This window comes from Podarcis liolepis, assembly GCF_965112155.1.
Source record: "Podarcis liolepis genome assembly, chromosome: 7".
In the NCBI taxonomy this organism is placed as follows: Eukaryota; Metazoa; Chordata; class Lepidosauria; order Squamata; family Lacertidae; genus Podarcis; species Podarcis liolepis.
This window is the reverse complement of record NC_139561.1, coordinates 27,673,077-27,694,459: the sequence shown is the minus strand read 5'-3', so window position 1 is coordinate 27,694,459 and position 21,383 is coordinate 27,673,077. Positions and strand designations below refer to the sequence as shown.

Here is a 21,383-nt window from a genome sequence, read left to right as displayed (position 1 = left end):
TTTTCTGCAGTCTAGGAACTTGATGGGGGCGGGCTTACTTACAAGGCTGCTTGAACTAGCTTCTGTGCAAAGCGTCCCTATGTGGAAAAGACTTTCTCTTCTCTGTCCCTTCTGCCTCCTGCCTCCTATCCCCAATTGACTGCATTCTGTTCTCCTTTCACCCCATGAATGAAGCTGTGCTGGATTTCCCCCCTGGGATGATGGCGACCCTTCAGGATTTGGCCCTAGGGGGTGGCACACAAACCCTCCCCATTGCTCAGCCAGTTCTCCTCCTCAAGGGGCGAGCAAAATACAAACACAGCAGCGGCCTGGAAGATGCTGTCAAATGACACCTGGCCAAGTGCAGAGGTTGCTAAACGGCCTTCACACCGGCAGTGTAGCTGTGCAGAGGTTTGCCAGTGGCGCTGTGGATCTCTGTTACCTACCTTATGCTGTTTAAGAGCTCTGTTCAGCTTCTTCTCCTGAGTCAGCTGCAATTTAGTCCTCTCCAGAGCTTCTTTCAGCAAAGCCTTCTCTTCAGCTTCTCGGTAGATCTTGTCAGCCAATTTGGCCAGCTCAGACTGGCAGGCTTGCAGAGTCTGCTTGTTTGTCCTGTGCGATGAGACAGACAAGGTAGCTGGAAGTTGGTGTGTTGCAAACCGCATTATAAAAGGGAAACATCACTCTGAGGCTTACAATAAGTGAAATCTGCAAGTCATTAGAAGTTACTAATCAACAAAAACTTAGTAACCAGTGCTTGGAATTCCCAAAAGCACTCTTGCTTGGTCACCTACAGGCACTCTTTAGTCGCCTATAGACAGTGTTCAGGCATGAGGCTATATTTAACTGCACCGAGGACACCGCTGAGTGGATGGTAAAGAAACACCCAGAAGAAATGAATACATGCCACCACCTCTCATAATAAATGGAATGAGCTTCAATCATGACAAATTTATCAAGCACTACCTTATCTATTTCATTTCATTTCTGAATCCCTTTCCATGAAACAGTTCAAAATTAACAGAAACATGATAAAATCATTAATTAAAAAATGAAGAATAAAAAAATATATAAATAATTTCAAATCCAATACAGATGCAGACTGAGTTAATTTATCAAGAGTCTTCCCTTAATTAAAGGGCTGGTGCCATGCCATTTTTATTGCAATCATCTCTTTTTAAAAAAATAGATATTTCTCATATATATATATATAGAGAGAGAGAGAGAGAGAGAGAGATAAAGAGAGAGTTTTAATTCTATTAATGTTTAGTTGTTTTTGAATGACTGGTTTACCACTCCCCTATGTTTTTAGCAGTTCTTATTTTATCTGTAAGCTGACTTAAGTCCATCGAGGAAAAAGGCGGGACATAAATCAATACAAAAGGTTCTTTGAAAAAGAAAGGTGCCCCAAAGACAGTGTGTGCGCGCGTCACCTTTGTACCTGAACTGCCCGACATCCCTTTCATACTCTTTCAGCAGCGACTCTTTCCTCTCGAGGCGATCCTTGAGCTTCCTGATCTTGTCGAAGAGCAGCCCGAGGTCCTTCTGCCGTCGCACCCCAAGCTTCTCCCTCTCATCATAAGGAAGGTGCTTCACCGTCTGCATCCCCGTCAGCTCCTTGACGTTCACCAGGTTGGCGAGATCCTGGATCAGGCTGAGGTACTGGAGGGAAAGAGCAGGGAGCAAACTATCAGCGAGAATGGCAGGATTTTCCCAAGCTGGAAAAAGAACCCCCACTCTGAAAGCAAGCAGATGTCTTCGCTTTGCATTACCACTGAAGCTGCAGAGCTAAGTGAGCAACCCACTCGTGTTCCTGGTTCACCCACCTGTAATCCATAGGAGGGCTATGATCAATACTATGCAGCCTTGTAAACCAGAGGCAGGGTACCTTTTTCAGCCTGAGGGCCGTACTCCCTCATGGGTAACCTTCTGGGGGCCACATGTCAGCGATGGGCAGGGCCAGAGGCAGAATTGGGTGCAGCCACAGATAAGACTCTTACCCTTGTTATGTCAGAGGTTTCTACACACAGCCTACCCTACATACATCTCCCTGTATAGTCCATCCAGGCAGACACACTTGAGCCAGAGGAAGGAAGCGGAGGTGGCCTGGCAGGAGTTCAGGTAAGAGAAGCCTGGAGGGCCACATTTGGCCCCCCGAGTCTGAGGTTTCTCAGCCCTGATGCAAATGAAGGTCAGTGTCAGCTTCTGGCACCTTTGGGAATTTGCTGAAGCCAATCTGCCCTGGAAAGGCATGCCCATCTGACCCCAGGCCATGCTGGTAGAGGATGGTTCTGGGCACTGTGGTAGATTTTTAAAAAACTTTTGGGTTGCTCACAGCCACGTCCTGCAGACTGCAATGCGGCTGCTCGCTGCCAGTCTTGCGACCATGGCAAGGGTAAGCCTGCTGAAGGCAGGGGATGGGGTGGGTACTTGAGGGCACTTGCTGATGGGCGGGCTGAAACCTGACACCATCGCTGATGTAAGCGCATGGTAATAACATTATTTGTAGCACGCTCTCTTGGGAGCACATCTCTGCCCCTAGACACAGATCAGGAGAGGATGCTGTGATGTCCTCTGCAACATAAAGCCCCTCCCCCAAAGTACTTTAACACATTCTTCATTTTCATACCATGTTCTCACTGAGGTCTAAAGCGTCAGCCATTTCCAGCTTCGCAGTCCTCTCTATGGTCAAGTTGGGATCTGTTCTGGAAACACTGCTTTGAAGCTGGGAGGGTAAAGGAAACAGAATCATAGCACAGTGGAAGAGACTCCAACCCCCTGCAATGCAGGAATCACACCTAAAGAATCCATAACAGATGACTGATCCACTCTTTGTTTAAAAACCTCTAAGGAAGGAGAGTCCACCACCTTCTGAGGGAGCCCATTCCACTGCCAAACAGCTCTTACTGTCAGGAAGTTCTTCCTAATGTAAAATAATGTATTCTGAAATATTCAGAATAGATTATCGAGGTGGGAGCTATGGCCAAAAAGACATCAACAAATATTCTTCCTTCCTTTCATGACACGTTTTCTAAAGAAAGCATCACCAGGATGCATTGTTCAGTTTACCTGATTAGCATCCGCTGCTGTCATCAGGGTTGTCACCTGCTCCTCCTCTGTTCTTTCATCTCCCTTCTCAGCTGGGCCTTTTTTAAGCACTCTAAGTGGCTCTCCAATTCTCTCTTCAAAACCTGAGAAAGAGAAGTCGCCGTACTGTGCCACTTCCCGTTTCACTCGAAACTCACATTAAACACGTTTTGCACGGGATGAAAGATTCCAGGGACGGAGGTCGAAGACTATGGGGTGGAGTGCTTGGGACTAGGGCAGGGCAGGCCCAGGCTCAAATCTCTGCTCAGCTGCGAAGCTCACTTGGTGATCTGGACTAGACACTTTCTATCTCACATGAAACTCAAAAATCAACTGGAGAAGTGGTGAGCAGGTGTTTAATCCTTTACACACACACAATGGCAATTCATTAACTTGCTCTCTTTCTATTAATTCACAGAACAGGGCAGGGAGTCTGAGGGCCACCTGCCAGTGGTGGGTGGAGCCAGAGGCTGAAGGGGGTGGAGCAACAAATGTGAATTTTTACCTCTGTGAGTTTCTGCAGACACTTGCACCGTTCTCCACCCAGGCAAGCAAGGAGCATTATCAGACTTCAAAGACTCAGTCCCGCCAGGCAAAAATACTCAAGAGGGTGCAAAGCAGGACTGGTGAGGGGCATAGCTTGGGGAGAAGGGGTGTGGCTGGGGAGCACCCCAAGGGCCAGATAGAGGCTTGGAGGGCCACATTTGGCTCCTGGGTCTGAGGATCTCCACCCCTGCTATAGAAGTTTCTGACACAAGGATGTGGTGATGTCTATTCTGGACCCATGGAAGGGCCCACAGAGCAAGGCAGGTGTTGCAGCGCTATGAAGAACTCCTCATGAGCAACTTGCTTTGATGAGGGAGGGAGGTGGAACTTAGCCCTTTTGAGCATTTGTACCTGAATTTAAAGGCATGTAGTAGCTCCGCTAACAAGCTACTTGTTACCATGTGTGTGTTTTACACTAGACCTGTGCAGGTGCTTGCAGGAGAGAAGCCTTACAGCAATGCTTGATTTCTTACTGCTGTTTCTCAGGTACCCAAATTCATCCCGCAACTTGCAAAAGCTACCTGCACAAATGACTGCCTGCAAGCGTTCCATGAAATGCAGCACTCACCCAATGGGTGACCCCTTTCTAGCATTCTGACTCTTTGCCGCAGCTCAGCCAGGGCGCCTTTCTGGCGACTGATGATTTCCTCGTGTCTGGAGCCTTTGCATCTTGCTCCCAGATCAGCCAGGCTCACGGATGATACCTGAAGGAAACAGGCTCAGGTTAGTAATTCTCTTCTGAGGCAACAAGGTGATAAGGGGCCCCTCTGTGCAACTCGCTTCCATGTGGATTCCTCAATGCAGAAATTACAAAAGGCGCTACATGAAAAGGGGAAGAAGGTCACCCTCAAAGAGTTCCATTTTTAAAAAACAGGGAAGTAGCTCTCTTGCATCAAAATGCCTTGGCAATGTTCCAGCTCACAGAACAGGGAACAGAGACTGACAGAAACCTCAGGGCACCATCTTGATTTTACAACATCAGCTAAGCTTGGTTCCTGTTTTTATCTTTCCTTATCTCTGCAATTCCCCTCCCTCCCTCCACTCTACATGCACACACATTTTTTTTCTCCCTTAAACAAATCCCTTGCTCTATTAGATCTTCTGAGAGCTCATTTATTTTTCACCTAGTTTATCAAAGTTTTCTTTTTAAAAATTCCAAATTGACACATTTTTAACAAAGCAGAGGCGTATTATTGATTTTATAGGTATATAGTTTTTTAAGTGTTCAGAATTTGAGTATACAAATGGAAAGTTTATAAGATATTTCGTATACCGAAATTATAGTAATGAATAAGTTAAAATTTTCTCTGTCCTTTTAAAAAATCAGAGTAAGAAACCCCAACCCCAAAGTCCACCCTAATCTCCCAATGAAAAGGAACTATTCTTGTCCAAATTGCTTAGCAGATGCAATCTAATTAGTTGCTGCTACATATGGCCCAGAAAAGACTTTGAAAATTCGCCGATGGCTTTCCTTAGGGTAGATAAAACCATTATTTGCAAAGGACCTAGGACCATAAAACCACTCTGCTTTGTGTGCACGTGTGCAAGTATTTGTGGAATAAAATGGGAGTGCCTGAGAACGTCCCTTTTCATTTTCTCCCACAAGCTGCCTTTCCAACTCTAATGAGCAATTACAATCACACTTAGCAGTTAACAAGACTTCACATTTTGCAAAGTGCTATAAAAACATTTGCCAGTTACCTATCACAACATGCCTGGATGATAGGTACTTAATGAGAATCAAGTTACATGGGACAGGAGATAAATGTTAGCAAAGTCGTGTGCTGTTGCTTGAGCTGCAGGGGGTTGCCTCCTCTTGGGGAACAATCCTGCAACAGCTCTAGGGAGGTTCTGTTGGACAGAACAACAGGCTTCTGGGTCCTGCTTCATCCACCCAAGAGGAAGAAGTTCTTTGCCCAGTTCAGCTGGGCTTCACAGCAGCTGTACTGGAGCCCTGATGCTGCAGCATCAATGGCAGTTACTTATACTAGCAATACGGACAGGGCTGGTTCCTATTACTGGAGATGAAGGGCAAGCTGACCTACCTACTGTGCAAAGGCTCTGTGTTTCGTGTCTTCACCAGATGGGAAGACAGCAGGCTGCATGAATGCAAAGTGCCACATGAATACCGGAGAGTGGTTAAGCTACGACATGACCAATCTGCTCCCCTGAGCAGGTATCAGTTTACAGGTGAGAGCTGGCACAGCCTGTTGTTAACAGTGCAAGTGGTGGCCCCCAGTTCAAATCTCAACTCTCGCTAATTGGCTGTACGCAAGCCACTAGCACTCAGTTTCAACAGTTCCGTCTGCAAAATGGGGATAATAAGATGGCTCAGCTTGCAGGATCATCATAAGGAATGCAGGAAGCTGCTGCAGACAGAGTCAGATCATGGGTGCAGCTAGTACTATCTGCACCAGTAGAGGAGAACCTCCAGCCCGTGGGTCTAATTAGGCTAGGGTTACCAGACGTCCCCGGATTTGCAAATCTGCCCCCGGACAAATTCCATCCCTGGAATGTCTCCAGATTTGCAAATCTGTCCTCGGGAAAGGTGGCAGTGGCAGCCTCAGCAGCCCAGAGCCAGCCTGGTGGCACAGTTGGCTCTGGCTGGCTTCAGGAGCTGCTCACTGCCACCGCCACTGCTGAAGAGGAACAAGGGACATCCGGTGGTGCAAATCTCCTGCCCCCTTCCCCCGTTGTTTTGACAGATTGGGGGAGGCTTGGGAGTCACGGGTGGGTGGGTGGGCGGTGCCCGGGAGGGGCGCAAGGCGCGTGGTTTCCCTGCCAGGCAAGGTGCAAAGCCCTTCTTTTGCATCCTGTGAAACATAAATGTGCAGAGTTTTTTAAAAACGGGCGCCACCTGCCCGTGACTCCCAAATCTCCCCTGATCAGTCAAAACAAAGGAGGAAGGGGACAGGAGATCGGGGGAGGCTCGGGAGTCATGGGCGGCAGCACACCATTTCCCAGTTTTTAAAAAACTCTGCGCAATTATGTTTCACAGGTTGCGAAAGAAGGGCTTTGCACCTTTATACAATATGTATGTGTGCATGTGTCTTTTGCCTCACCATCCCCACTACTGACTCCCTGTTGTTACTCAGCTTCAAAAAAAAAAAAAAAGTGTCCCTGGATTCATTGAAAAAAAATCTGGTGACCATAAATTAGGCCCCCGATTTGGCCAAGCCTTGCCCACTTGCTTTGCACCTTACACCATATCTAATGCAGGGAAAAGACAGAACTGGTCTACACTGACTGGCAACACACTAAAAGACTTCAAATAGAAGCATTTTCTAGCCCAACTTCGAGGTGCCAGGGACTGTACATGCAACCTGTCACGTTCCAAACAGGCTGCCTCCCTTCCCTGAATATTAATGAGAACGTGTAGGTTATGTGAACGCTCATCGTTAATAATAATAATAAGAAGAAGAAGAAGAAGATCATTGCTTGGTGAGATATGCGGGGTCTCACTTAGTCAGGCTCTGGGTATGCTGTCATTTTTCTAGGTTACAATGGATCATTACAGGCACAAAATGACATTTTGGCAATGCTGACTCATTCAACAGCTTTAGAGCAATTAAACATAAAGGGCATCTTCAGTCATTTTGTTTGCTTCCAACAGGCACAATTCTTTTGGAGCAAGATGTCATGGGCTGGTTGGACACAGAGGAATTATGGGAGAAACCAGCTGGGAAACCCCAAGGGAAAAAGGCTCTGAGCCTGGGGATTGGTGGTGGCACGATGATGAGTGGTCAGGGGGAGAAAATGGGGAAGAGGTATTGTAAGCTGAAGAGGTAGCAGGGCTTAGTGAGCCGGGAAAGTCTGTGGCAGAGAAAGTCCAGAATCAGAGGCAGAAGCTGAAGCAGGAGAATGGAAGGAGGGAGGCCAAGAGACAGAGATGAGTCACGCTGGAGAAGAGTCATGAGGGTCTCCCCTTTGTGCTGTGACAAGCTCCCCTCTCCCCTGGTCTCCCAGAACCAGAAGAGACATGAAAAGGGTGGAGGGGACTGTGTCTGCATGCAGGCGCAGTCTCAGGTTCCCTGGAAAAGCCCTGGAGAGGTGGGGACTTAGGTGATAAGAGGCGGGGACTTTCAGTCTTGACAACTGATTTTCATAGAGGAAGACTACCAAGAATGAGCTGCTGTGCTCATTAGGCCTGACACTCAACCATGTCTGTGGCAATCATGTGTTTGCTAATAAAGTTAGCTCCAACTCTGAACTGTGTGATTACTGACCAGTGTGCTCTTGTGACACAAGGGTGGGGAAACTCAGCCCCAGGGGCAAAGTCATGCCGCCCTCTTCCCAAACCACATTCCTCACCTCTGACAAGTAGCCCCTGAAAACCTGCCCACAAAGGAATTCACCTTTGGGCCAAAAAGAGTCCTCCACCTTTGTCCTGCTGGCACAGAGACGAGCAGTTGAAACCAATCAGTCATGTGTCTGTTTCAAGACAAGATTCCTGACCAAGTTCAATCCCCAGCATACCAAATTTGGGCTAGAAAAGACCCCTATCTAAAACCTTTCAGCACTGGTGAGTGTAGACCAGCTCCACCTTATAGCTGCCCGGCACCTGACATTCTATATACGGCACCAGGGTAGAGTAGATGGGCAAGGCTTAGCCATAAGCCCTGTGGGTTGGAGGTTCTCCACTGCTGGTGCAGACAATACTAATTGGACCTGTAATTGGACTCTGCATACAGATCTCCCTGTGTTCTTTACAATGATCCTGAAAGCTGAGCCATCTTATTATCCCCATTTTACAGCTCGCCGCACTCAATCTGGTTGACAGGGCTTTGGTGCCCCAAGTCTTCTTCATCCATGTTCCCAGCACATTGCTCCGAAGGCAAATACCAGGTACAGGAGAGGTCCCCACCAGTACTACCAGAGTGCTCCACAGTATTCCCTGCTTCGAGTGCCACTTGCCTTCTTGCTTGTGGGGGCTTCGTCCGGGGTGGAGGACCTTGTCTGCACGCTCTTGTGCTGCACAATTTTCTTGGGCTCACCTGCCTTTTCCTTCCTCTCTGTTGCCAGCTCCTGCAGCTTCCCTCTGATGTTCCTGCACTCCAAAAAGGAAGAGGGGAAGGAGGAGGAGAAGTTGTTGCTAAAGGAGAATGATGGGTGGTGGAGACCAAAGGCAGATGTTAGCAAGCATCTAGTGAAGAACAGAGGTTAAGAGGAAGCAGCAGAGTCAACCTACTGGCTGAACAAGCCCAGCAACATCTACTGGGCCTGGGACCAGCTTTCTATAGGCTTTTCCATCCCTTCTGACTCCACTTTTTAAAATTGAGATATCAAGAGGCTACAGCTGGGACCTTCCATCTGTACTCCCAGAGCTACCACCATCACCAAGAAAGTGTTTTCAAAACACATTGTTCTGGTGCGGCTGTATTTAGTGCAGGCCATCCAAGGGAGCCCCCCAAGGGAGAGCCAGTGTGGTGTAGTGGTTAGGAGCGGTAGACTCGTAATCTGGGGAACCAGGTTCACGTCTCCGCTCCTCCACATGCAGCTGCTGGGTGACCTTGGGCCAGTCACACTTCTATGAAGTCTCTCAGCCCCACTCACCTCACAGAGTGTTTGTTGTGGGGGAGGAGGGGAAAGGAGATTGTTAGCCACTTTGAGACTCCTTCAGGTGGTGATAAAGCGGGATATCAAATCCAGACTCCTCCCCCCCCCCCGCACTCGCAGCAATGGCCTCACACCAGAGATCAGGGTGGCATAGGGCTAAGAGTAATCAGGCTGGGACTGAGGAGACACGGGTTCAAATACTCTGCCACAAAACTTGCTGGGCGGCCCTGGGCTAGTCACTATCTCTCAGCCAAACCAACTTCATAGGGTTGTTGTGAGGGCAGGTCTGGGAACCATGAACGTTGCCTTGAGCTCCTTGGATGAAAAGTGTGATACAAACAACCCCCCTACCTTAATTCTTCGCTTTGTGCTTTGAGGTCTGCATCTTTCTGGTCCACAAGCTTGGACATCTCAAAGAGTTTCTCTCGAAGCTGGTTGAGTTCGTGGGCTTGGCTGTGGACAAGACGCCGTTTCTGCTCTAGCTCCATCTTCTGTTTTTCACTGAGTTCTCCTGCACAAAGAGAGTTCGGAGTGGTTTGGGGCTATATTAGCTGTAGATCCTATAGATTTACATGCTGGCTGGGGCTGGTGGAAGTTGGAGGTCCAACATCTGGAGGGCCAGAGGTTTGCCACTCCTGATGCAGGCACACATACCCAGGAACAGGAAAGACAGAGATGATGAACTATGACCAAACTTTCAGTACCTTGGCCCAATACACCTAAGAGGGCTTCACTTCCTAGCCCTGACTTGGAAGAGGGGGATTGCACTGTGGGCTCCCACAATACTTTTCATTTTCTCTTTCCTCTGGAACATGTGACCGTTCACCTTCTGTTTTTGTGTTAACTTTGTGCAATGTTACACCTGCAGCGATTTTAACTCTAACCATGGTTAGTTTCAAACTTGGGTTTACAACCTGGGGATGCACACATTCTAGTGAGAACTGGATTAACATTGGTGTAGATGAAACACCAACAAAAAGGAAGAAAATGGAAGCTCTGTGCATGATAAGGAAGGAGGAAGGATTGTGTGAGCTGATAGGTGCTCCCATTTTCTCCTAACCAAACTTTGGATATTAGAAACTTGGGTCTCCATGGGGGCATTTGTTCAATGTAGAAAGATCTTCTTTAAAAGCATCTCTGTGTCGCATTAGCACAGCAAAGGATCCTAGAGCCATTTACAGTGTTGGCTCTACCACAGAGGTGAGCAAGCTGCAGCTCTCCAGATGTTGCTGAACTCCAACTCCCATCAGGCCCAACATGCATGGCCAAAGCTAAAGGGCCGATGGGAGTTGGAGTCCAACAGTTTCTGGAGAGTCACAGGTTGCTCACCCCAACTCTGTAAATATGGAACTCCCTCTTCTCAAACACTTTCCAAACTGTAGGCACCTATGCATGCTTACCAACAAAGTAAAAGCAAAGCATCATAAACAAACAGCAACAGGGCCATCATGCACCATAAAAACTGGCACACATTTTATATATGTATTTGCTGCAGCCCAGACAAAGGAAGACACTTTCCCAGCAGTATCTTTCTCTCTATTAGCAAGCAGAAATTCGGTCTCTGATTGACCTGATCCACTGTCCCTTTCTATTAAGGTGTTCCAGTTTTTTAGTTCTTAACAGTGCAGTCCTATGTTTGGCTGAGTTTCACAGGCCTTGCTCCCAGATAGGTATGGACAGAGCATTCTTGGTGCTATCTGGGTGTTTTAGACTATAATTCCCATCAGGTCCAGCCAGCTGGGAGTTGTAGCTGGAAAACATCTAATAGGCTCCAGGCTGAGGATAGGAGGGAAGGTGGTAAAAAACATATTAAGTTACGTGATGCCATTTCACAAACCAATCACATCAGACACTCTGGCTCTGGCTTCTGAGAGTTCCTTCTTTAACTCTGAAATGACAGCCTGGTTGGACACGATTTCATGCTTTGCAGCTGCTAATCCTTCCCTGAAGTTTGTGAAACAAAAATGAAGAAGCAAAAAATTCAGTCTGAATAACGCAGCTTGAGATGCTCATTCTTTATTTGATTATTTTAAAACCTTTTACGTCTATCATGAGGAAGATTATGAAAAAAAACTCCCTCCAGTTTTTATGGGAGTCAATACATATTTGGGGGGTATAAATGCAGATGGCTTTCATCAAAGGGGCTCATTAGCATACTGTCAAGTTATGCTACCAGAATGGGAGACTGATTAGACAAGCCTCAAAATATTATAATGCACTTTGGAAATATGACTCATTACCCCTGTTGAGAATTCTCACAAACATATATTGCTATTTCCAAGACTTCCTTTTCCCACAGCTTTTGAGTAATTATGCTATAGAAAGCAGCAATAGGAAGCAGATAGGAAATTTAGTGACTTACTTCAGGAAAACATCAGACCCTTCCGGGCAAGGAACCTCTGGTGGATGAGCTGGCAACAACTTGCAAGATTCCCTCTGCACGTCTGAGGAAAAAGAAAGACACCCAAAAATATAAATATATTCTGAGAAACGTAAGGTTTTACATCTGGATTATTATCCTGATGACTTCTCAAGAAGAGAATGGCAAACAGCAGAGTAATAAAACCATACAATTAAAAAAACACTATTTAAAACATTTTAAAAAGAAATCAAAAGCATTAAGAGAACATTTAAATCTGTCTGGAGTTCAACAAAAGGCTTTTTTGATCAGTAAACTATTCAGATTAATCAGTTGTCCCTAAGATGGTTAGATACTCTCAGGATCGTTTTTCAGACTACAACTCCCATCATCCCCGGGTTTGCTGGCGGTAAAGAGGGTGGTAGTCCAAAACATCTGGAGGCCACTAGCTTAGAAAAGGCTGATTTAAATCAACAATTAATTGTTAACTCAGTTAAGGTAACTGATTAAAACATTTTGATTTAAGAAAAAAAGTCACCCCTTGAGTTAATCAATCAGCAGGTTATTTTAGAAAACTTCAGTGCAGTTTGTTGGCATGAACTGGCCCCAAGTATGACAGGATATGCCAAGGGCACCAGACAAGAGCATTCTCTGTTTTCTCTGCTGACCTTCTATTTGCTTCTGAAGCTTTGCATTTTCCTCCTTTGCCGCCTTCAGCTTCTGGACAGCTTCCACAAATTTGTTTTCCAAGTCCACTATTGTCTTTGAGTGTTGCTTGATCTGCTCCTTATATTCTGTTATCTCCTCCTGATGCTTCTGCTTCTGCATCTCATTCTCATTCTCAATGCTCTTCAGACGTTTCTCCCAGACGGTTAGCTTCTCTTCTGCCACTGTCTAAAAACGAGCAAACCCCCAAACAGAACTCATTCATTTTGCTCAGCACATGGGTGACTTTTTCAGATAAAGCCATTGTCAAGGGGGCTAGGAGAAAATCAAACCAGCTAACCTTCATGTTTAGTTATTTATTTGTTCAATTTGCATCTTGTCCTTCATCAGTTTCCTTCTCCCCAGGGTGTGTTATTCTTAACAAATTTTGGGGGCAGTTGGGAGGGAGGAGATTATGATTCACTTGAATTAGAAAACTTTCTTAATACAGCACTTAAATCAGTAACTGGTTTATCTCAGAGACATGCTTTGAGATGTGGGAGGTGGATGAGCCCAGACCTTAATTTACAACCCTCCAAAATGGCCTTTCACAAATCTCCCATTCCAGCAGCTGCTGTCTTTCATCTCCAAGTTGAAAACGTGGGAGCAGCTGTCACTCCTCAAAGGGCCAAATCTGGGGCTAGGAGTTTCTAGCTGCTGAACTCTCAAGCAGAATTGCTTGCACTCCTCTGTCACCAGTTACCTTTCTTCTTGTAGCCTCTTCTAGGCTCTCCAGAGCCTTCTTTATCTTGGCATTTAGAGCTTCTTCTGATTTTGTTTTAAGTTCAATTACCTGTAATGAACATATTATTAAGAAGTGAGAAGATAGAACCTAGACTTCAGAGAATGGAGTGTTGTTTGTCTTAGTTAAAAGCCTGGCAGACCAGCGTTTAACTTGCCAATAACTGTGCTGCAGGAAATCAGACACCAGGAAGAGTCTGGATTAGAGAACTTCAGATGAGAATGGCGGGGTGGGGAAGCAATGACGACGACCCTTTATTTTATCCCTCTTTCAGTTCTAACTTAGTCCACATATATTGCCATGCTATGGCAAAGGAGAACATGCTTCAAAGCTTACTAACTGGTGTTTTGCATTTATATCCCACCTTTTACTCAATTCAGCATATCTAGTTCTCCACTGCAGCCTCACAAAGAGCCTTGGAAGGCAGGGAAGGTTGAGAGACAGTGGCTGGTGAATCATCAGCCAAGTGAGCTTCATGGCCAAGTAGGGACTAGAAATCTGGGCTGCCAGCATCCTAGTCAAGAGCTCAGTTTGCCTCCCTCCTCCTCCTCCTCCTCCTCTGTGATCTGACTCCCTTTGAGACGCACTGTCTCAGACATCCAGATTACTTGTGCTTGCCCTGCAAATGAGGATCAGAAGCCACATTCAAACCATAATGCCCATTGTAGTGGAGAGGGCAACACAGACCATACTTGGCTTTGAATCAACGTAGTGGAATGGTCAGAGTGTCAAGTTATGGCTGGGTAGACCTAGGTATGAAACTCCCGCTCAGCCACTTGGTAACCTTGAGGCACCCATGCCTTCTCAGCCTAGCCTAGCTCCAAGGGTTTTTTTTTTGTTTTGTTTGTCTGTTTGTTTCTTTGTTTCTTTGTTTTTGAGAGGGCAAACTGTGGAGGTGAAGGGAGGCAAGAACCATGTACTCTGTCTTTAGTTCCTTAGAAGAATGGTGTGATATAAAAGTGGAAAAGGACCTATGGTTATTAAGTAACTTAATGTAGGAAGAAGTGCTTCCTTGGAACACTCAAAATGCACAATATAAATATTTATCTCTCTAGCTGTCTGCTAGAGGAGATTGTGGGATGGCAATGAGGAGGCAGGCCCACGGATTTCTACATACCTCAGCCGATCGCTTCATCTGAGCTTCCAAATCTCGGACCTTTTTCTTTTCTTCATCAATTGCCTCCTTTAATTTTGCTTCCTCCAGGGCAGCCAGCCCCTCCAGAACCTGGGAAAGTAATTTAATTCTTCTTGTTAACATGGTTAAAGCAAATGAAGGAAATTTGATAGGCAGAAACAGCTTGGTGACAGATGAACAAACGTTAAGTTAACATTCTGGTGGGAGAGGCCCTTAAAAAATAATTGGTTGCATTGGGCACAGCATTGGGGGAGGGGGGAGTTACAAAATACCAAGCATATGAGCTACTGAGATGTATGTTCACAGCATGATTGGATGGAGGACCAGAATTAGTAAGATACCAGTTCCAAAGGGGGTAGACTTAGGTAATTGCATTTTTGTATTGTTGTTACTACTATTACTATTATTATTACTTTGTGATGCCGCAACAACTGACCTGCCTTGCTCTGTGGGCTCCTCCCTGATAGCACATCAGGGCATCTTGTTCCACCTTCTTCAGTTCTTACTATGTAGGCCTAGTATGTCCCCATTGCCACTTCCATTTAGAAGGTGGGTTCAAACACTTTTAAAAACACCCCTAAGCTTTCTTTGTACCTTCTCATTCTCCTGAAGTTCTCGCTCTCTGTCTCGAAATTGCTCCTCGAGTTTTTCTTTCAGTTCATTTAGCTTCTCCTGCAGGAAGGAATCCTGAGACATCTCTGCCATCTTCAGCTGGTTCTATAGCAAAAGATTCAGACCGTCAGGCCTGCTTTGGGCTACTGGCCTCAGCCAGAGAAGCTCACTTCAGGGAAAACACCTTTTACCTGCAGCGTCTGGAGTTTGGCCATGGTCTCATGGTGTTTGCCCAGCAGCTTCTTCATGTAGGAAGCCATTCCTGAGAAAAACAGACAAGCATGATAACAGAAGGGAGTGACCAGGCTTCATCTCTCTCCTCTGTTTCCTGGAAAATTCCTTTCTTTAGCCAGGTTTCCTTAAACGGAGCTCATTCTGGTGCAGCAGTGAAAAACATTTTGGACTAGGGCAGGACTAGGGATCACTAGGAATCCTGCAGAAGTTGACGGACTCCAACTCCCATCAGCCTCAGCCTCACAGGGTTGTTGTGAGAATGAAATGAAATGAAATGAGCCTGTGCTCATTAGAGGAAGTTCAGGATTGAAAGGGGTGTGTGCTCGCACATGTATGTGTGTATATACATAATGCCATTACCTTCTACCTGGACAACTAATCTTTCTCTTTCCTGGATTACATGTTCCATTTTCAGGATCAAAAAACACATGGCTGGAACTCCCAATGTCTTTTTATTTTACAAAAAGCAGCTATAGCAGGTTCTGTTTATTTGTTTAGGAATCTATAAACTGCAGTTCTGCCAAAAATGGCACACAAAGCAGTGTAAAATTCTAAAAACTAAAAGTACAATTATTATGGTTATGCTTAATAACTTATCAACCATCATAAACTGTTGGCAGGTGGTGGGGAGGATCATGGTTACAATGCAGGTGCTGGATTTTGGTTATGATGAGGAGGGAAGAGAGTACTTTGGCTGGGGCAGTGAACCTATGGCAGCATTGCACTCTCACTTAGGGTCCTACAGTATGATTAATGTGCACAGAAAATGTAAGAGAGGCAAGGGAACCTTTTTCAGAGCCAGACACATCAAGCCCCACATCTCGAAGGAGACATTCCACTGCATCCACCCAGCCCAGCAAACTGCAGAGGACTCCGGCTGTTGAGGTCTGAACTCCCAAGGCAGGCGGGGTCAGGCACAGATTCTGGAGATTGCAGATCTCTTTCTTCAAGCTGCTGCTGCAATAAGAGGTTCCCAAGAAATCCTGGCAAGAAAACAGGGAAGAGAAGAAGCAAACCCACACAGACATGAGTGTGGGTCATTCTTATCTTGAAGCAGCAGTGAAGACTCATTTCCCCACATAATATTCTCGGCTGTTTTTGTAACAGCTAGTTGCTCTAGCAATAAATCATTTGGTGTTGTGTTTCAACAGCCCTCACCTTCCTGTTACAAGGAAGGAATTCAGAAAAGATAACAATCCCCCCAAGTCATCTCTCAACACTCCAGAGCAATTACCCAAGCCAATTATTTTTCTTTCTTAAAAAAAAGTAATTCCCAAGTATAAGCCTGATGAACTGGATACTGGAAGGCACACAGACGGATTCTTTTAGGGAGTTGTTTTAGCAATCTGGACTGGACTTATTTAGATGACCAGTGGAGCCTTTTTCATGACAGTGATGGGTGGGGCCAGAGGAACAAAATGGGCGGAGCAACAGGTGCAATTCTTTCCTCTGTACAACTGGCTTCATCCTGGTGGTACAAATGTCAGAGGTTTCTACATCCGTACATTTTCCGATCAAGCAAACCAGTGACACTACTGCAGTTCAGGGACACTTCCAGCTAGGCAAAAGCATTCAAGGAGAGAATGGAGCAGGACCGCCGGTGAGGGGTAGGGCCTGGGAAGAGTGCTGTGGACCAGGCAGAGAGGTCTGGAGGGCAGGATGTGGCCCCTGGCCCTGAGCATTTCTGCCCCTGCTGCAGACCATTCCTGTGCAACCTGCATGTGTAGAATTCCACCATAACTCATCTAAACAAAATGAGAAAGCTAATATCCTATAAAGATGTTTCTAAAGGCATTACCTGAAGTCCATCCAATGCTTTCTTCAACAGATCAACGTTTTCAGACACTTCCTCAATTTCAGAGTTCTTGGCAAGTAACTCCTCTTTCAGCAGTGCCTCCCTCTGGCAATACTCTTCACTGGTCACCTGGATTTCTTCTATCTTCTCAACAATCTGATATGTGTGGGTTAACAAAGAAAAAGTCAGAATATATTATTTATCTGCTCACTCCTGGGATTTATGCTTCACTTCCCACCTGAAATACATTTGAATATTCATTTCCTCATTAAAAAGTAAAGCTGCGTGTTGAAAGCACATGTCCCCACCCCCTTGTTTTGCTCAAAATTCACCTCTTGTATCAGTACAACAATAATGGAATCTGGTGAATTCTCATCATACACCTCCACCCCATAAGGCTCTCTCGCTCTGTGTGAGTGTGTGTGTATGTTTGTGTTGTGTGATGCTCTTAATCAGGGCTGGCCTGCTGGGGGACCTTTCAGTGGTCCCCTATGGCTTGCAGGCACAGCTTGCATCCACCAAGAGTTGTGTGTTCTGTATCGTGGGTCCAATTTTTTGGAACTCCCTTCCAGCTGAGGTCAGACAGGCCTCTTTCCTACGCAACTTCCAGCACCTATGGAAGGCATTTCAACTGAGGTTCAATTTTATAGTTTTAACTTATTTTGTGTAGTGTATCTTTGTAAGCCGCTTAGGGACTCTTGTATTTCAGAGGTATATAAATCATTTAGGGTTGTTTTTATGGTGCCCATGGCATGGCAAGGAACTCAACAAAGGTGGTGGGCAACAGCATGGTCCACAGCACAACATTCATCTTCCTGTGTTTAACGGGCAAAGATCTTACCTGCTGATCTGTTAGCGCCTTCTCTGGAAGTTGTGAAAAGAGAGCTTCGGTAAGTTGATGTCTAAAGCGCTGTGCCTAACGGCAGAAAACCAAGAGTGAAAAAATGTTGATGGTAAAACTTAACTGACAGCAGGGACCACCCCCCTTCCATCACAGAATTGTAGAGTTGGAAGGGACCCCAAAGGGTCATCTAGTCCAACCCCCTGCAAGACAGGAATCTCAGCTCAAGAATCCCTGACAGCTAGCCATCCAACCTCTGCTTAAAAACCTCCAGTGAGTGCACTAGCTTCCTTGCTGAGAAATACGGTGGGTTTGAAAAGCAACTAGGAATCTTGTGGTACCCAAAACATTTTCTTATTGTATACATTTTAATGGACCAGAATCCACTTGATCATTCAAACAAGCAAGCCACACTTTGGCTAATTAAACCATGTGCAAACCAGGACACCATAACTGATGTTTCAGCTGCCCCTACCTGAGTTGCTGCCAGATCCAGATCCGACTTAATGAGGCGCTCCCTGCGCCCCATTTCTTGTAACTGCTGGGATCGCCTCTCACACTCTTTTTTCAGGTCCCCTTCAGCCTGAAACAGGGAAAGTCTGGGGATAGCAAAGCTGTACAAAAATAGGGTGGGGGCCAGAGGGAGGGCAGACTTCAGGCTTACTGCATCTGCTTTGCTTCTCATAAGGAATGCAAGACCTACCAGCCAGACCAAACTGCAAAAGATACAAAAGCAAAGGACAAGATGCGTCTCTCCCAGTTAGCCTTTCAGTAGCCTAATTTAGGTGCAAAAAACTGCTTTGTTCTTGCCATTGTTAAAACAATTTGGAGTCAGAAACCCCTTGCAAACCACCCCAAAATCTACCAGTAGATCACGTTCTATCTACTGCCCACTCTTGGTGTAAGTGAGTCATAGTGCTGCTTCCTTTTCACAAGTATCGTAGCTAATTCCTTCCAACTCTTTGATACAACAAATCTATGATCAATGTAATCCTCTATGGTTAGTGTGTTTGACTGGAATGTGCCATTCTGGACTGGGCAGTCTTTGACTAGATGTGAACATTTTACCTGTGGTTACTTTGCCATCTAGTGGCGAGATAGGATATGCACAGAAAGGCCACTTTCACCAATGCTCTTAATGATGTGTGTGTGTTTTATTTTTCTGTTTGCTGCCCTGGACTCTTTTGGGTGGACCCATGGAACAGAAATTTAAATAATGGTAATAACACTGATTTATTTTTACTTTTACAGGAGGGATGTGAGGCTGGTACCCTCACTCTCAGAACTCCTGTATTAGAAGCTACCCTCAAGGAAAACTGTGAAGAAAATAGCCATTTACCTTTGTTTTTTCAGCAAGTTTGTTGGTTAACATTCCGTGCTCCGTGCGGAACTTATTTATGTCTTCTTTGTATCTCTTCACCTGTAGCTCCAGCTCACTGATTTGCTGTAGGCACCAGAGGGAAGTGGGGAGGATCAGTTGTAGAAAATCACACCAACCTTTATCCCAAGGATTTTTTTTTAGTACAGTGGTGCCTCACAAGACGAAATTAATCCGTTCCGCGAGTCTCTTCGTCTTGCGGTTTTTTCGTCTTGTGAAGCACGGCTATTAGCGGCTTAGCAGCTATTAACGGCTTAGCGGCTTTCAGAAAAAGGAAACAAACTCGCAAGAACTCGCAAGACAAAACGTCTTGCGAAGCAAGCCCATAGGGAAATTCGTCTTGCGGAACGACTCAAAAAACGGAAAACTCTTTCGTCTTGCGCGTTTTTTGTCTTGCAAGGCATTTGTCTTGCGGGGCACCACTATATGTAAGAAACACAAGCAGAGGTCCTCTGAGCTACAGGTGGTAAGAAATTCTAGCGGACTGTGGTCACAGCTTTCATCCTTATTCAAAGCAGAACTGATGCCTCTCAGGCAGTTAATGTGGTTAGTTGCTGACCGGATCCGATTTCTATTCCAGTCATATTTAAACATGTAATACTTAAGCCACGCCTTCTAATATTGAACACAACTGGTGTGTGCTGAGAAGAACTGCAGCCGAAACAGAACTACTAAAGAACAAGAAGGAAGGGCAGCCTGCTTGGGGGAGCCTCAAGGTTTGCAGAAGTGCAATCTAAAGGTAGATGCGAAAGGAGCAACCTCACTTCCCCCGAGAAAAATGAAGTTTGAGCACGCACAGCAGCCACAAAAGACTGTATCTAAAATCAGTCCTACTTATGAGTAAGACTCATTGAAATTAATGGACATTAAAGTATTTCAATGGGCTTACTCTGCAAATGTAGTCAACTAAAAACTACTCAAAATCAGACCCACTGAAATTAATGGACCTAAATCAGACATGCATGTTAATTGCAATGGGTATACTCTGAGTAGGGGCGCGAGTGGCGCTGTGGGTTAAACCACAGAGCCTAGGGCTTGCCGATCAGAAGGTTGGCAGTTCGAATCCCCGTGATGGGGTGAGCTCTCGTTGCTCGGTTCCTGCTCCTGCCAACCTAGCAGTTCGAAAGCACCTCAAAGTGCCAGTAGATAAATAGGTACCGCTTTGGCGGGAAGGTAAACGGCGTTTCTGTGCACTGCTCTGGTTTCACCAGAAGCAGCTTAGTCATGCTGGCCACATGACCCGAAAGTCTGGGGATAGCAAGGCTGTACGCCGGCTCCCTCGGCCAATAAAGCGAGATGAGTGCCGCAACCCGAGTCGTCCGCGACTGGACCTAATGGTCAGGGGTCCCTTTACCTTTATACTCTGGGTAGGAGTAGCCTTGATTCAGCCTAGAATGTTTACTCCAGTTGGAAAAGGAAAATAGAAAGTTTAGGGTGGGGGCAGAGAAATGGGATAGAGTTTCCTAGAAGAGAATGAGGCTGGAATGCTCAAGAGGAGCACTACAGCTAGGAGGAAAGCACACAGTGCAAGACAGGTGCTGCAGCCCCCCATTTGCAATAGGCAATCTTAAAACTAATAAAGGGTTAAACTGCTAGCGAATCCATCTATCATTCTAAGTCTGCATGGGTGTTATATTCATGAAAAAATGTTAAGTAAACTGAAGGCTAACTCACATTCTGATAAGCATTTACTTCTCTCTCTCTGAATTCACGCTTCATTTCCTCTTTAATCCTAGCACACTGCAATGAACAGCAACGAAGGAAAACATGATCAAGCAAGAGAGGCATTACCATGTTCATAGTGGCGCTTCTGGTATATAGTAGGGTGCCTTATTCCCATCTGGAAGTTCAAATTTCACAACAAATAATGTTTTGTTGTTGTTGTTTTTTTAAAAAAACATACCCCCCCCAAAGCAAAATATCAATTCTAAATGCAGGCGCCTTCATCCAGCTCCCTGATTATTAAAGACTTCTGCAAGAGTTTTACAGCAAAGGAAGAAAAAGCAAAAAAGCCACGAGCACTTAATCTGAGCAAGAACGACACAGATTAAAAAATGTCAGCTATATTGCCAGTCAAAGCCAGCTTGCTTTGGGAGAAGCAGGAGAAGACCTTTTCTTTGGCACTTAAAACATAAGGTATCCTGGACTGTGATCACTTATGCAAAGTAGTCCATGTGTTGGTAGTATCAAGACTTGATTACTGCAATGTGCTTTATGTGGGGCTTCCCTTAGGCCTGGTCCAGAATTTTCAGCATGGCAAGTAACTTTCCAACAGCATTTAATACCTGTGGGAGTAACTTCCCAACAGCATGTAATACCTGTGCTGCAGGAACTGCACTGGCTGCCTATATAGTACCTGTCCAGGTTCAAAGTTTCACAACTGGTGTACAAAGCCATAAACGACTTGAGTCAGA

At 45.7% G+C, this 21,383-nt stretch overlaps 1 protein-coding gene across 20 annotated transcripts in view; it reads right to left on the bottom strand.

The window, feature by feature from the left end:
• FHAD1 (forkhead associated phosphopeptide binding domain 1) overlaps window positions 1–21,383 on the bottom strand; it is a 38,323-nt gene that overhangs the window by 2,703 nt on the left and 14,237 nt on the right. For 12 of the 20 annotated variants that reach the window (XM_083512869.1, XM_083512865.1, XM_083512854.1 and 9 more), the window contains 20 exons: window positions 20,644–20,709; window positions 18,931–19,035; window positions 18,067–18,174; window positions 17,592–17,666; window positions 16,754–16,906; window positions 15,743–15,938; window positions 14,913–14,983; window positions 14,704–14,826; window positions 14,092–14,199; window positions 12,936–13,025; window positions 12,196–12,421; window positions 11,531–11,612; window positions 11,006–11,112; window positions 9,520–9,679; window positions 8,527–8,659; window positions 4,181–4,316; window positions 3,049–3,170; window positions 2,609–2,704; window positions 1,421–1,641; window positions 426–591 (listed from right to left, as the gene is read on the bottom strand). In XM_083512869.1, coding sequence (XP_083368995.1) covers window positions 426–591; window positions 1,421–1,641; window positions 2,609–2,704; window positions 3,049–3,170; window positions 4,181–4,316; window positions 8,527–8,659; window positions 9,520–9,679; window positions 11,006–11,112; window positions 11,531–11,612; window positions 12,196–12,421; window positions 12,936–13,025; window positions 14,092–14,199; window positions 14,704–14,826; window positions 14,913–14,983; window positions 15,743–15,938; window positions 16,754–16,906; window positions 17,592–17,666; window positions 18,067–18,174; window positions 18,931–19,035; window positions 20,644–20,709 — 2,544 coding nt within the window. The remainder of the gene's footprint in view (window positions 1–425; window positions 592–1,420; window positions 1,642–2,608; window positions 2,705–3,048; window positions 3,171–4,180; window positions 4,317–8,526; window positions 8,660–9,519; window positions 9,680–11,005; window positions 11,113–11,530; window positions 11,613–12,195; window positions 12,422–12,935; window positions 13,026–14,091; window positions 14,200–14,703; window positions 14,827–14,912; window positions 14,984–15,742; window positions 15,939–16,753; window positions 16,907–17,591; window positions 17,667–18,066; window positions 18,175–18,930; window positions 19,036–20,643; window positions 20,710–21,383) is intronic. The other 8 variants (XM_083512867.1, XM_083512857.1, XM_083512866.1 and 5 more) reach the window with 1 other exon arrangement.